Below are 13,891 nucleotides of genomic sequence, written 5' to 3'. Positions count from 1 at the left end.
TTCTTTATATCATATCAGAATGCTTACACTCTTCTAAGACCTTATAATTATGGTCACTGTGAACATTGTAGAAATGTATGGGGATATCTATAAAGGGAAAAAAAGTCCCATTCACCTGTAGTGTGATATATAGTGTCATCTGTTGTGGTCATTTTCAGGACTTTCGTCCTGGGTAGAGATTTTGGCACACATCCCACGTTGTTCAGTGGGGTCATATTAGTCTATAACAGTTGAGATTTTCTCCGCTAAATGAAGTGCATACAAATCTTACCCAGGACCTCTACTATATGCTCTGAGTATGTCAAAACCATTGTCAAATACAGACCTAGCTATTAAAATTATCTTTCAATTCATGAAAAAAAAGGTGTTTGTTGAGCAGCTGCAATAAAAGTAGGCTATAACTTAATCATAATAGACACAGTGCGGCGCAAATTTTGACGCTGCTGTGGGGTCTGTTGAAAACAATCTACAATTTGGAATCTAATCGAAAGTGGAGGAGGCCAAGTCATGTCGGCGTCTATGCGGAGGCCTCTAAAGAGTGGGGATAACTCATCACATCATCTGTCATCCCTTTTAGTAGGCCTACCGTCCCAAAAAACAGCACAAACATTTAGGGAGTTCTGTTTAATGGTTTTACTAACACAACAAATCACACTGTTCACAATCTTTTCACATGTTTTCAAACAAATCTCAGATTTTGGTTTACCAGGTCTTTGAATGCACAATTTTCCTCAGTAAAACTCCTGACTCAGCTTACAAGCAAGGTTTATTTGGTGTTCTCTGACAAAGTTTCAGTGGCATCATAGAGCATCCAACTCAAAACTTAGTGGATAGGTTTAGGGGTGTAAAACCAGTTGTGGTTTATCGTCGGATATGGTGTAGGGGTGTAAAACCAGTTACTGTTGTGGTTTGTAGTCCGTTTCATCTGTACAACAATATACATACTTTTCTCATCAAGCATTTTCATATACACTTTATGTACACATTTTTTGACATACATGTGTAAGTATCATACATTCACCCAGCACACGTCAGCATGTTCCAGGGGAGTAGGAAACTAACTGAACAGCAGGCACACATAATTTAATAAATGTGACACAGACATGCTAACAGACGCCCCTCATTCATTTGAACATGATCAAAAAAAGACACATCAAGGCGATGCATCACAGCCCTTTGATGATGGCATGATCATCTCAACTAAGAGCAAAACAAATAGCATACCAAAGTAGATGGATAAAACAGTGTTACAACAGTATTATAAAGGTCAATTCCATGATTCTGGCAAAATGTTCAAACTCACTTCTTGCTCTATAGTAACTGCATAGGCTAATCCAGACAGAACCAGCATAGCATTATTGTGGAACCGCGGTGTTAGCACCCTCTTTTGCAGGTTGTTCATTCTAAATGATGTTCACCACAGTCCAGAATTGAATAATTCACTGTCCCCCCCCCCCATTTTGGTTAGCCTACCTGTATCAAACACTCTGTGCCAACACACATGGATGTTCATTTTTGGATCATCACTATGGGGCCTTTACATTTGGAAATGTCAAGTGTACATAGATACACCCAGATCATCATGGAGATTCAATGATTAGTTGTTCTCTGTATGGTCTCAAGCAAACATTAGATTAAATGGTCACAAACACTGGGTTGTTGCACTTATGCACTCATTATTTTTCTCAAAACAATGAACTAACAACATAGGCCTATATACTGCAAACAGCCCCAAAATCACTCCATGTTCAATGTGGTGTCTTGAACCTTCCAAAATGTACATGTCAACATTAGATCAATCCTCCAATGTACATGTATAATAAACAATAATAACTTTATGCAGGGACCTGCTCTTCCTGGGCTGTTGCCAAGTTCATCAGCATCATGCTGTGAGCAATGGCAGTCACTGTTCCCTTGGAGCTCTTTTGCATGCTGACAATGTCCCCACTGGTCTGCTCAGCCTCTGCCTTGCGGAAGAAGCCCTTCATGGTGGATTGGAAGTTGTTGGTAACAAAGCAGTACACCACAGGGTCCAGACAGCTGTTGAGGCTGCTTAGGGTTACGGTGACGTGGTACGCCACGGTATGGTGCGGCATCTCAGGGTTAAAGTAGAGCAGCACCTGCCGCATGTGGAAGGGGGTGAAGCAGAGAGTGAAGATGATGAGCACGCTGGTGAGCAGCTGCACCGCCCGCCGCCTCCGCTCACGACTCTGCTGCATCAGGCCAGGACTGGCCAGTGCGCACACGATCCGCACTGTGAAGACCGCAATGATCACCAGTGGCAGGAAGAACTCGAACACGGTCAGGGCGAAGAGGCACGTCAGACAGCAGGTCAGGAAAGAGTAGGTGACCACCACAGCGAACAGCCAGATGCAGACGCAGACCACCTTCGCCACGCTGGGACTGCGCCATTTCCGCGAGGCCTCCACCTGTACGATGGCCAGGTATCGGTCCACACAGATACTGGTGAGGAAGAGGATGCTACAGTACATATTGACAAAGTAACTGAAGATGTGCACATAAGAGCAGTTGATGCATTTTCCACCACTGTAGTACAGTATGATGCGTGTGGGCAAAGACAGGTTGACCAGAAGGTCAGTGATCGCCAGGTTGATGGTGTAGATGACGGAGGTGGTCTTGGGCTTGGTCCGAAAACAGAAGACATAAAGGGCAAGCGTGTTGAGGACCATTCCCACCACGAAGATAAGGCTGTTGATGACCAACAGTGCAATCCATAGACTGTAGAAGTCATTGTAGAGTCCTTCATCAAGGTGGGCCAGGCGATTCAAGTAGGGTTCTCTGGTGATTTTGGAAACGTTAGTGGTGACCATGGGACACAGGGTTGTAGTGACGTTTGTGGACGAAGGCCTCTCAGTCGAGGACAACTCCATGCCACTGCAACTGGCTCTTTGTCTGATGAAAAGCAAACAGAGAAGAATGCAATAGAAAACATATCATTTACCATTAGATGCTGTTTCATGACTATTAATATGTCATTAGTGACTTGTATACCTGTATACTTGTATACATATCGCATGAGGTGAAAGAAAGTGGAATAGAACATTATGTCCTATATTCCAATATGTGGTTTAATGTTCTGCATTATGTCCAATATTCCAATATGTGGGTTAATGTTCTGCATTTCTCATTAGTGGGTCACTTTGATACTAAAAGTATGATTCTATGTAATGACTGTATGATATCTGTACTGTCCCTGTGTATATCTGTGTGTGACTGTATTTAGAGATAAGCAGGAATATTATGACTTTGCAGTGTTTCACTGTTCTGCATGGCTACGTCAGTAGCTATCTGCTCCGGATTGCCAGGTTGCCACTAATCAGAGTCTGATTCAGTGTAGTCCACGTGAGATGGGATGACCAACGCCATATCCTGTCAGCCTGGAAGGATACTTAAACCCTAACTATTTCCTTGTCTAGTTAGAGCAGCTGATGGATCTTTAGGTGAAGTCATGCTGTCTCTCCCTTGATGCGCATCATTGTAAATAAACTCTGTTCCTGATTTTTCATACTATTGGTCTGACTGGGTCTCTATTAAATCTATGGTATCAAAATTACCATCAGGTGACTAGAAGCATGTATGCTCAATGGCACATCTGAAAATGATGCTGCAGAACGCATCAGAATCTCAATAACAGTGACAGATAAGATAATAGGATTATAGCAAGAATCTATGACAAGAATAACTAGAAAATGTAATTCCAGGGAATTACGAGTGCATGAAAATGCAAAAATGGCTGCTGAATAAAATATTGTTGAATATTGTCTAAAATATAGTCTAAGTAAAAAGATGGAGGTCAGATAGAGAAAAAAGCTGGCGGGGAGCCATAATTGATGACAGCTTACAGTTGGAATGGCCGAACAGTTAAATAGTTAAATAGTTTAAATAGTTAAATTATTTTATAGCAAATTATTGTATTGAGGACTTATTTTGAAGTTGAAGTTGTGGGCAGAGGAAACAGTTGGCGGGAGTCATAGTTGATGACAACTGACAGTTTGAAAGGCTGAACAGTTAAATAGTTGGATAGTTAAAATGGTTAAATTATTTAAAATGGAATTATTGTAGTGAGGAGTTTTATTTTGAAACAGTTGTGGGCAGAGGAAACAGTTGACGGGAGTCAAAGTTGATGACAACTGACTGTTGCTAGAGTAGTTATGGTGGTTGCTATGCTGGTTGCTAGGTTTTAACTGTGAATGTGGTTGCTAGGCTGTTGCTAGGGTACTTGAAGTCGTTTCTAGGTTGTTGCTAGGGTGTCCATGGTAGCTACTATCAGAAATAAAGGAGTTACTACAGTGGTTTGCTAGTATAATCATGTTGGTTGCTATGGAAACTGACATAGATGCTTAATTTCAATGGTTGCTAAATTGGTTGCTAGGTAGGTGGTGGTTTAATATAGTAGGCTAGAGGCATAGTTGATGATAAATGACAGTTGGAATAGTTGAAAAGTTAAATAGTTGGATAGTTTAAATGGTCAAATTATTTAATAGGGAATTATTGTAGTGGAGACTTTTATTTTAAAACAGTTGTGGGCAGAGGAAGCAGTTAAACAGGATCTGTAGTCTTAATAGAGCCAGATTGTATGCTTAAAGCCTGAGACAGACAGTTGCTGGAGGTGGCCGGAACACTTGGCATAGGATTCTAAGTGCCCTACTGTGATGTCATAATCGCCAATGTTAAGTCTATGGGGAAATTTTTTGTAGTTTTTAATTAATAGTTCAAAAAGTATAAATGTTACAAAGTTGAAGTCACCTAAGTAAGACCTACGCAACACAGTTTGAACGAAGTTTCTACGTCAAACGGTTGAAGCTGATTTAAACGCACAAATACGTAGAAGAAAAATAATAAGAAGAAATCGGATAACAGTAGAGTGCATTTTCATGCCCTCTAATTAGAAGTATATTGGGATAGACACCTTAATGGGCCTTAAAGGAAAATTCCGGTATTTAGCACACTGAGTCCCTTTTCTGGTTTGTTTTGGATGAATTAGAGTGGTGGACACAAGAATTTTGACGATTGGTTCTGTCTCGACCTTTCTGACTCGTTTTGAATCACCTTTGACTACTCAGAGTGGTTGCTAACAGGCATACTGTATAGGCTACTTAAACATGTCCTAAAACAACCCTTAACGTTCGTTTTCAAAACTGTGCAACTCACCGAGTGGTTAGTGGTGTTCGTTGATGTTCCAAAACAAGTAGCGTAGCAAAATACAGTTTTATTTGGCATTTTGTAAAACCCATTAATTTCTGTTGGAAGACTCATTGCACGTTGATACTATTGCGCCACCGTCTATGCTTCAGGATCAAATATTGAGCGGAAGTTTATTTGCGGTTGTGAGGTGAATAAATAGTTCCACAAGGCCTAGCAAATAAGATGGCTGGAAATCATACATTGTGCCGATATATTTTCTTTTAATAATCAACAAACACCACTAACCACTCGGTGAGTTGCACAGTTTTGAAAACGAACGTTAAGTGTTGTTTTAGGACATGTTTGAGCAGCCTACAGTATAGTATACCTGTTGGCAGCCACTCTGAGCAGTCAAAGGCGATTCAAAACGAGTCAGAAAAGTCGAGACAGGACCAATCGTCAAAATTTCGGTGTCCACCACTCTAGTTCATCCAAAACAAACCAGAAAAAGGGACTCAAAGTGCTAAAAACCGGAATTGTCCTTTAAAAATGTGTGTAATGCATTATTCTAATGCATTCTCCTTAAAGAGTCATTACATTATTATGACAATTTGCTAATGTTGTGATAATGTTCATTTTTTAACCTGCTGTCAACTATTAATTCTAAGGATGTAATGTTTAGTAATTGTTCTAAGTCACTTTGGATAAAAGTGTCTGCCAAAAACCATAAACAGATACTTTCTGAGAAATGTATGAGAGATACTTTCTGCTCTCATAAATTGTCATCTACATGGAAAGGAATGTTTTTCCATCAGAGTGAAAATAAATAGTGGCATGAGCTACTGGGAAATGTCTAACTACAGAATCAAATGGAAACCTTGGTCATTGTAGTAGTGACGTCACAGGGTTGAGGTCAGTGACAGGGGGAATCAGAATGAGATGAGCTCGGTGGTAACACTAGCCATCAGAGGGGAGAGCTGCATGTCAAGAGCGGTGACTCTACTGTTGCATAGGTACAGCAGCACCTTTCATATGGCTGCTCTAGTCTATATGTTGCAGCAAGAGCACGGTCAGGGCTCGGGGGTTAACGTGTTTGTTTAAATTGGTCATGGCTCCTTGTATGACTTAATTAAAGAGACAGAACTGTTCCACCATGTTTATTTACCAGCTTTAAATCCATCACTATATTTTGACAAGGGAAACAGAATTGTTGTCACTCTATATGGCTTACTCCTTGTGAATAAAAGTTATTTTTAGAATTCTTTCTATACCATGTTAAATGAATGTGAAGAACATTTTGAGTCTTAACACAGGGATGCGATAGACTCTCGCAGGGATGCGATACACTCTCTTAACTGTAAGAGTTAAGAGAGAACAGTGCTGAGGAACATTTTGTTTCGATAACCAGTTCATAACTTCAGGTCTTTTCCCTGTTCACCACTGTTTTAAGTTGAATTGCATAAATATCCTCCTGGTCTGTCTCGCTGGCCTTGTCAAAAGGAAACTCTGTGGCTGAACAATAATAAAGATTCAGCCAAAGCATAAACATGGCAAAGTACCGGTACTGGTCACTAATGTGTACAAACGGTGCTCAGCATCATCCCTACATGAGACAGGCCTCATAGGTTTTCAGTACAATGATACATGGACTATCGGAAACTACATGACAAATGCATCACTTGAACAAGTAGCCTATTATACTGCTATACTGTAGGTGTAGGATCCAGATAATCTACTAATTTGTTTTTCTCTCCTTTCAGCAACTAAAGGGAGTAATGTTTTGAATGTTATATTTTGAATTATATTACAATTCTACAAACTTTTCTTGTTTATACTGGATGGATATCACTGAAGAACATTGTCTTTAAAAACAGAAATGTATATGTTAATTAAGCCAACCTATACTCCATTTAAAAAAGGCTTTTGGATTATCTTAGTTTTAGCAAGAAACTTCAGAAAGGTCCTGTCTAGATCCACAGTAGGCCTGCTTAAAACCACCTTGCTCTGAGACTCAAGCATCCACCATCTTGCCGTTATTTCAGCTGCCACTGTTTCACTGTACGAGAGGATATCAGAATCTGGGAGCCACCATAAGTTAATTGGCTACCCACTCTCCCACTCTGCCTGGGAGCAGAGGAGCATGAGTAATGCTATGCAAATAAATATCTCAGGGCTGATTTGAAAGTAGGCAGGATGTGTGAGCTCAATGATGAGCCACAGTGGATGCCACACTGTGAATGTTAGAACAAGACACTGATAATGTAATGGACTACAGAGTTAAAGGGCAAATGTCAGGTTAGCAACATTTTTAAATAATATTAGTTAATGTGTAGATGAATCAGTGAAGATTAAATTCAGTTAAAATGTTCTCAGTTGTGTTTTGAAATGCAATCTTGACAGAAATGGCTATAAATGTTGTTGTAATGCATATAGAGTAATAATTTTCAAAATATGTATATGTCTATAGCATCTAACTCTAACTGTGTTTGAATCCATTATGTCAAAAAATATCATAATTGCCGAACGTTTTAATCTAGTGTACTGATGATAATGTTACTTTTTGCCATTTCATACTAAATAAACTAAAAGAGTTTCAAGCAGAATTATTTTTTATATTCATACGCTATACGTTAGAGACAGAAACATGGTTCAACAGAATTATTCAGCTGTCCTGATACTGTAAATAAGAATGGAATATTTGTGTAACTGTTTGTGTGAAGTTGATGCATTGGGCATTCACTGCCTATAGTTATCTGTTCTACATTGACAGATTAGCATTCATTATGGTTAGATTAGAGTCAGTGTACTTAAACTCAAATGATCTCTGGTCTATTAGAGGCACTGGTGAATTTTGTGTGAAGCCTTTCTTTTCCTCAGAGTTTATCATTGTGTCCCTGATTTTTACAATTCCCTGCCTTGGCCTGTAGTAAAATTATCATTAAATCACAATATGTTAAGTTTGATGGTACTATCATGAACTAAAACAATTTCCCATACATACAAAAAGCTTGGCTTGGCTTGCTTTTGTTGATTTAGCATGCAGAATGCATAAATTGAATGCATTATTCTTTTATACAAATTATAATTCAGTAAAATCTTTGAGATTGTTCCATCTCACATTTAGATTTTCATTACATACAGTCAGAGGTGTAGTGGTAATATATGAGGTGGGTAAACTATGAATTCTGTGATTGCAGTAAGATGGACTGTGCCATGCGGTATCAGAGCATGTTTGATAATGGTGGAGGTTATTGTCCAATGTTTACAACAAATGATTCCTAGAGTGTTGATGAGTGTAGTTTAATATTAAAAGTTCCAATTGGTGAATAAACTGTTTTGAGAGGTAGATAAACTCTAATAAGAGGTGGATTAACTCTATTTCTGAAATTTCAGAGGTGGATAAACTGTGTTTTCTTGCGTTTAGCCTCCACTACATCCCTGCATACAGTATATGGTATAACATACATTAATCTGCATGCATAGAAAACAATGCTATGCTAGGTAATGCTATTCACATTTTTGACTGATGTGAAATATCCAAACTTACCTGTGCATTGAGAGAGGGTGAGGCTCCTGTTGTTGTAGATAGAGCTAAATGCCAGGGCCTGTGTCCAGCCGAGGCTTTTGGTACTTGATATAACTCCCTCTTTTCACAGGCCCACTCTCTGTGCCCCCTTTCTTTGCTTCTCTAACATACTCTGATGCTCTTCTCAAGCAACACAGAGTAGTATGCACCCGGTCCATGGGTGTGTATGCGTGTGAATGTAGCCCACTGCAGAATAACTGCCGAATCCCCCACTGTCCCCCTCTGGAAGGAAGTTTATATTAAGACATGACACGACAGAGAGGGACGTTGAGACTGGAAGCTGGCTTGGCAAATACTAGCACTAGGAGAAGTCTTTAGTCATACAAGTTTTCTTTCTAACTTAGATTTTTGCATTTTTGTCATAAGTATTTGCCCAGAGGTCAGAGATCTTGGCACATGCCTACTTCTTGTAAATAAAAGGGAGTTCTTCTTCAGATAATTAGAGGAGATTAAGAGGAGTCCTTTTTTGGTACTGTGCACTAAATGAATAATTATTGTATAAATTGGCAAAACAAAGTTATTCACTGTTTGGCCAATGAACAGCTATCTGCTACTGTTAAGGCAGGAAGCAAGAACAAGAAACAGTCATGGTAAATTAAATGCCATTTTTATACAGATTTTTACATTTTCATTTAATCTTAGGCCCAATTCACACCAAAGATTCGCGACGAGATGAAACCATTGGAGAAAGGAGCTGCAGCAGTGAATGTTGCATGTCGTTGCTGTTGCAAGCTGTCGCAAAGCATTCACCATGTCCAGTTGCAGTTGCAAGGTTTTAGAACGTTGCAGCAAGTTGCTGGTTTATAGAATGTTGCGGCTTATCTCGTTATTGATTGATAATTCCTCATAAAGACCACAGTAGTGCTGTTAAACCAACTTACTGTAAATGGTTAGATATGAAAGGGTGTCTTCACCAAGACCGTGATCAGTCATCACGTGTCTTGCCAATTAGGGCTCAGACACTGTTTGCTGCAGAGCAGGAAGGATAAGATCAGGCTTTAATTGTGGCTGTTAAATACTCAGTGGGGGCCATGACAGTTGGCTTCAGCCCACCTTAAACACCGTGTCACAATGACAAAGCACAGAGAGCCGTGTTCAATCTCACTGGTGTCACTGCCCTCAGGTGTCCGTACCCCTAACGCACAGCCATAGGCTACCCATACACATCCATCAGCAGATGATCAGATTATTTACCCACTCAACAGAAACAGGAAATACACCACAAATCCTAAACTATGTCAACACATCCACTCAAAGGGGAAGTCAAGTCAAAAATGTCAAAATGCAAAAGTTACCCTTGCCTTAAATAATGTGCAACAAGAAGCATTTAGCCTTGTTCTCCATCTAAATCCCACATGTGTTTGACTCTTGAATAGCGTAACACTATTAAATCTTGGTACACATCACCCTTAAAAAGTAAAACCAGCTTAGACCAAGATTCTCTTTGTTCAGTCATTTATTTTATGGTTTTCACTGAAAATGGAAAGTATTCCAATGTGCATGAGATTCACATTTGGAAACCATCAACAGTTGGCTTCCACTAGACATTTGGCTATTTATCATTCCATATGGTCAGGCTGTTTCAAATGCGTCCTGCATCTGGTTGTTCTCTGCAGGAGAAATCTGACATGTCATTTTCAAAATGGCCTTCCATGGCATGATGGGCTAGTTATGCTCTGGTCAACTCAATACCAAACCAGCTCTGAGTGAGTCACATGAGAGTTAAGCACATTTCATAACAATGACCAGACAAGGAGGAAGTCCCACTAAAATGCAGTGCACAGGCGGCCAAAAGAGAACTGCTAACAATGCCACAAACAAAACAACAAACAGACAAGTTTCAGTTCTGCCTTCAAACCTAGTTTGACCCGTATTTTGCTGTATCTTCAAAACACTGTGGGTTTCTTAGACTCCAGTCTAAGGTTTTCTTAGAGTCCACAAACCTTTCCCTCAGACAAGAAGCAACAGAAGCAACATTAGCAAACTAGTGTTGACAAAAGAAAAGACAGAGTAGGAAGAGATCAAGCAGTGGAATCTGAGAGCAGGTCAGGGGGGGGAGGCCTTTTGACCTCTTCTGCTCTAGTGATGTCATGGAAAAGAACTCCATCTTTCTCCGGAATAGACAGAAACACGACAGGGTACGAGACAGGCCCCTGCTTAGTGTCAGTGGGCCGGCCGCAGTAAAAACCACTGCACTGACTCCTCCGGAACGGTCCTGGTGGGAACACCTTCCACCACCTCACCCCCTCCCCGCTGCACTGGATCGCACTGTGGGGACGGAGACAGGCACCGGACCACAGTCACTCCATTGCTCATTCTCCTCCACCTCCCTCTCTCCTCACTGGCCAACGCTCCCTCCACACATACACACAAAGCACTAAGTGGGAAAGGATGAAAGCTGAAGAGAAAGTGTTTCAGGATGTTTGCACAAAGGTCTCTGAAAAAGCGATTGTGGGATTAGGAGGAGGACGTGAGGATGGAACAATGTAAAGAGTGGAATTTCACGTGAGCACAGGATCCATCATCTCAGTGTTCTTACAGGTCAAACAGTTCAGTTATATTCAAAAGACATGCGAACACTATCAACATACCAAACTATTACACATTATACTGACTATGAGTTATCAAAGGGTTAAGCAATGTTGCTGAGCAACCATATAACCAGTTCTGTGTATTCTGATTGGATGATCATGGCCTTCTGAATACAGCAGGGACGTTGTTAGCAGTTGAAAACATTAGAGTCTAAACGGTTCTCATATTCCATTGTCTTTCCGGTTTCCATTTTCTTTGCAGCCATCTGCTGGGGCACCAGTATCAGGGCAAATGACACCAAAAAACTCAACAAGTTGATTAAAAGAGCTGGCTCTGTAATTGGAAGTAGGCTACACTTGAACCCCTAGAGTTAGTTGTTGAGAGAAGGATGTTGCAAAAGCTTCTTAACATTATGGACAACAACACCTCACATCCACTGAATGAACTACTGGTCAAACAACAGAGTGTTTTCAGCTGGAGGTTGCTCCAACTTTGCTGTAACAAGGACTGTTATAGAAAATCATTCCTGCCCACTGCCATAACTATTTACAACAACTCCCCTTTGTGCCGTGAAAAATCGTATGCTGAGACAATGCAGTTTACAACCTCTTTAACAGAGACAATATCCAATTGTATTTTTATTTTTGAACTTGTATGTATGTATATGTGTGATATATGTTTATATTATTAATTGCTGCTGTTACACCATAGTTTCCCTCTGGGGATGAATAAAGTAATCAATCAATCTATCTATCTATCTATCTATCCATCCATCCATCCATCCATCCATCTATCTATCTATCTATCTATCTATCTATCTATCTATCTATCTATCTATCTGTCTATCTATCTATCTATCTATCTATAATTCCTATTTTGCCTGCCCTTGCTGCTCACGTTTGACAGATGACAGATCCACAGACTCTAGCCTCATTTGCTCATTGGTTGAATATTAATATGGGCAATAATATTTTGACAATTAAAGGATGTAATGACCTGTTGCTATCTTGACATTTCTGTTTGCTGTAAAAACGAACTATATAGCCTATAACCTTGGCGTTTTAAATAGCAAAGATGCATATCATATGGTTCATGTTATGCTTAGTAAAGACTCATTAATTCGATTCTACAAAGGCAAAGTAAGTACCAGTATAGGCCAGCACTGTTTGGCTACGCTCCAAACTAAGTGAGTGCAGGGCAGGCTGATAACCAACCTAAACTTGTACGAGAACAGCATGACACCGCCACCTGTCCTTGTTGCCATTATGATTTCCTTATAATTCTCTTATACCAAATAGGAAATGCAAACAATGACATGCCCAGCCTTGGAACACCACTGGATTATAGTTCTCAAGAAAATGTTGCTCAATATCAATGGTAATGTGCCAGAACCACAATACTCAGGAACATTGGCACAAACATTGTTCAAATAAGCTTGTGTATCATCAGCTTAATCCTAAGTACAGTATAGGGCCCTATGAACACATCACAGCTATGGTCACATCAAAGACTCTCACTATACATATATTCATATGGAGTAGCCTACACCCTCTATTTTGGAGAACTTTATACAAGACAAATTTAGTAACCTTTTCTTTTGCAGTCGGGGGATTATTTCCTCATTTTAAGGATATGGTGATTGCTATTATTTCTATATTATTAGATAATTATAGGTACGCATCACCTACAAAACTGCCATCACCAGTTCAAGACTGACTTTTAAGTCTAGATTTGGGAATACAAAATAAACATCTTGGTGGTCACCTCCTGGTCTGCCCACACCTGGCGGTGACTGTACTGTATATTGACCCTATAAAAGTCTGCTGGAGGACTGGTCTAAGCCATGCTTGTTTACACCTCATCCCGTCTGTTCTTCCTATCACTGTAAAGTAAACACTTCAGCGCTTACATTCCCATCCAGTCACCTTCACAGTGCCATCCTGACACTCAAGCATATACATTAGATTAGAACAGATCCTTTGGGCTTCTGGAGGCACCATGAGCAGGCCTGTAGGGTTCCCCCATGTGCTCTACATGCCATCACATGGTCCTCTAGGGCACAGTAAAGACTAAACACAATCCATATTCCTCTACCATCATGGCAAGCACTTCACTGTATTCTGCTGCCTCATAAATGTCAGTGGCCCTGGCAGAATATTAAACAAGCTGAAGCTCTGTGATAATACCATCAGAACACAAAGATATTTCAAAAGCTCTAGCAGGGAGTTTGGGACAAGAAACGTACACATTAGGAGGCGGGCTGCTGAAGGTGTTATCACACAGGCCATTTCTCCCTCCACATGCTGATTGGGAACTCGTGATATTCGCATCATCAGAGAACAAATTGCGAAGAGCAGCCAGATTTGCAGAAAGAACACAGCGTGAGATTAGAGTGCCTCCAACTCCCACAGCAGAATGTAATTAGAGTTGATGAATGCTTCCACACCAGGACATAATTGTACATTCTCATATACAGCACCGCAATCCGGTAACAATTCTCCACTAGATGTCCCTCTTGCCTTATAAGGATGCATAATTTAAATATTGAGCAGGTCTCTATCTCTCTCTCTCTCTCTCTCTCTCTCACACACACACACACACACACACACAGACACACACACAGACACA

General features: G+C 40.3%; 1 protein-coding gene across 1 annotated transcript; it reads right to left on the bottom strand.

Annotated features, from left to right (window-relative positions):
* Positions 1-652: 652 nt before the first annotated feature.
* gpr20 (G protein-coupled receptor 20) lies at positions 653-3,018 on the bottom strand. Its single transcript, XM_042107125.1, has one exon. It carries the CDS (start codon positions 2,889-2,891, stop codon positions 1,836-1,838), a length of 1,056 nt encoding a protein of 351 aa, XP_041963059.1. The 5' UTR covers positions 2,892-3,018; the 3' UTR covers positions 653-1,835.
* Between the last annotated feature and the right edge of the window lie 10,873 nt (positions 3,019-13,891).

Source organism: Alosa sapidissima, chromosome 10 (genome assembly GCF_018492685.1).
Source record: "Alosa sapidissima isolate fAloSap1 chromosome 10, fAloSap1.pri, whole genome shotgun sequence".
Classification (NCBI taxonomy): Eukaryota; Metazoa; Chordata; class Actinopteri; order Clupeiformes; family Clupeidae; genus Alosa; species Alosa sapidissima.
Note: the sequence above shows the minus strand (reverse complement) of the source record. Positions and strands in the feature narration are given on the sequence as shown.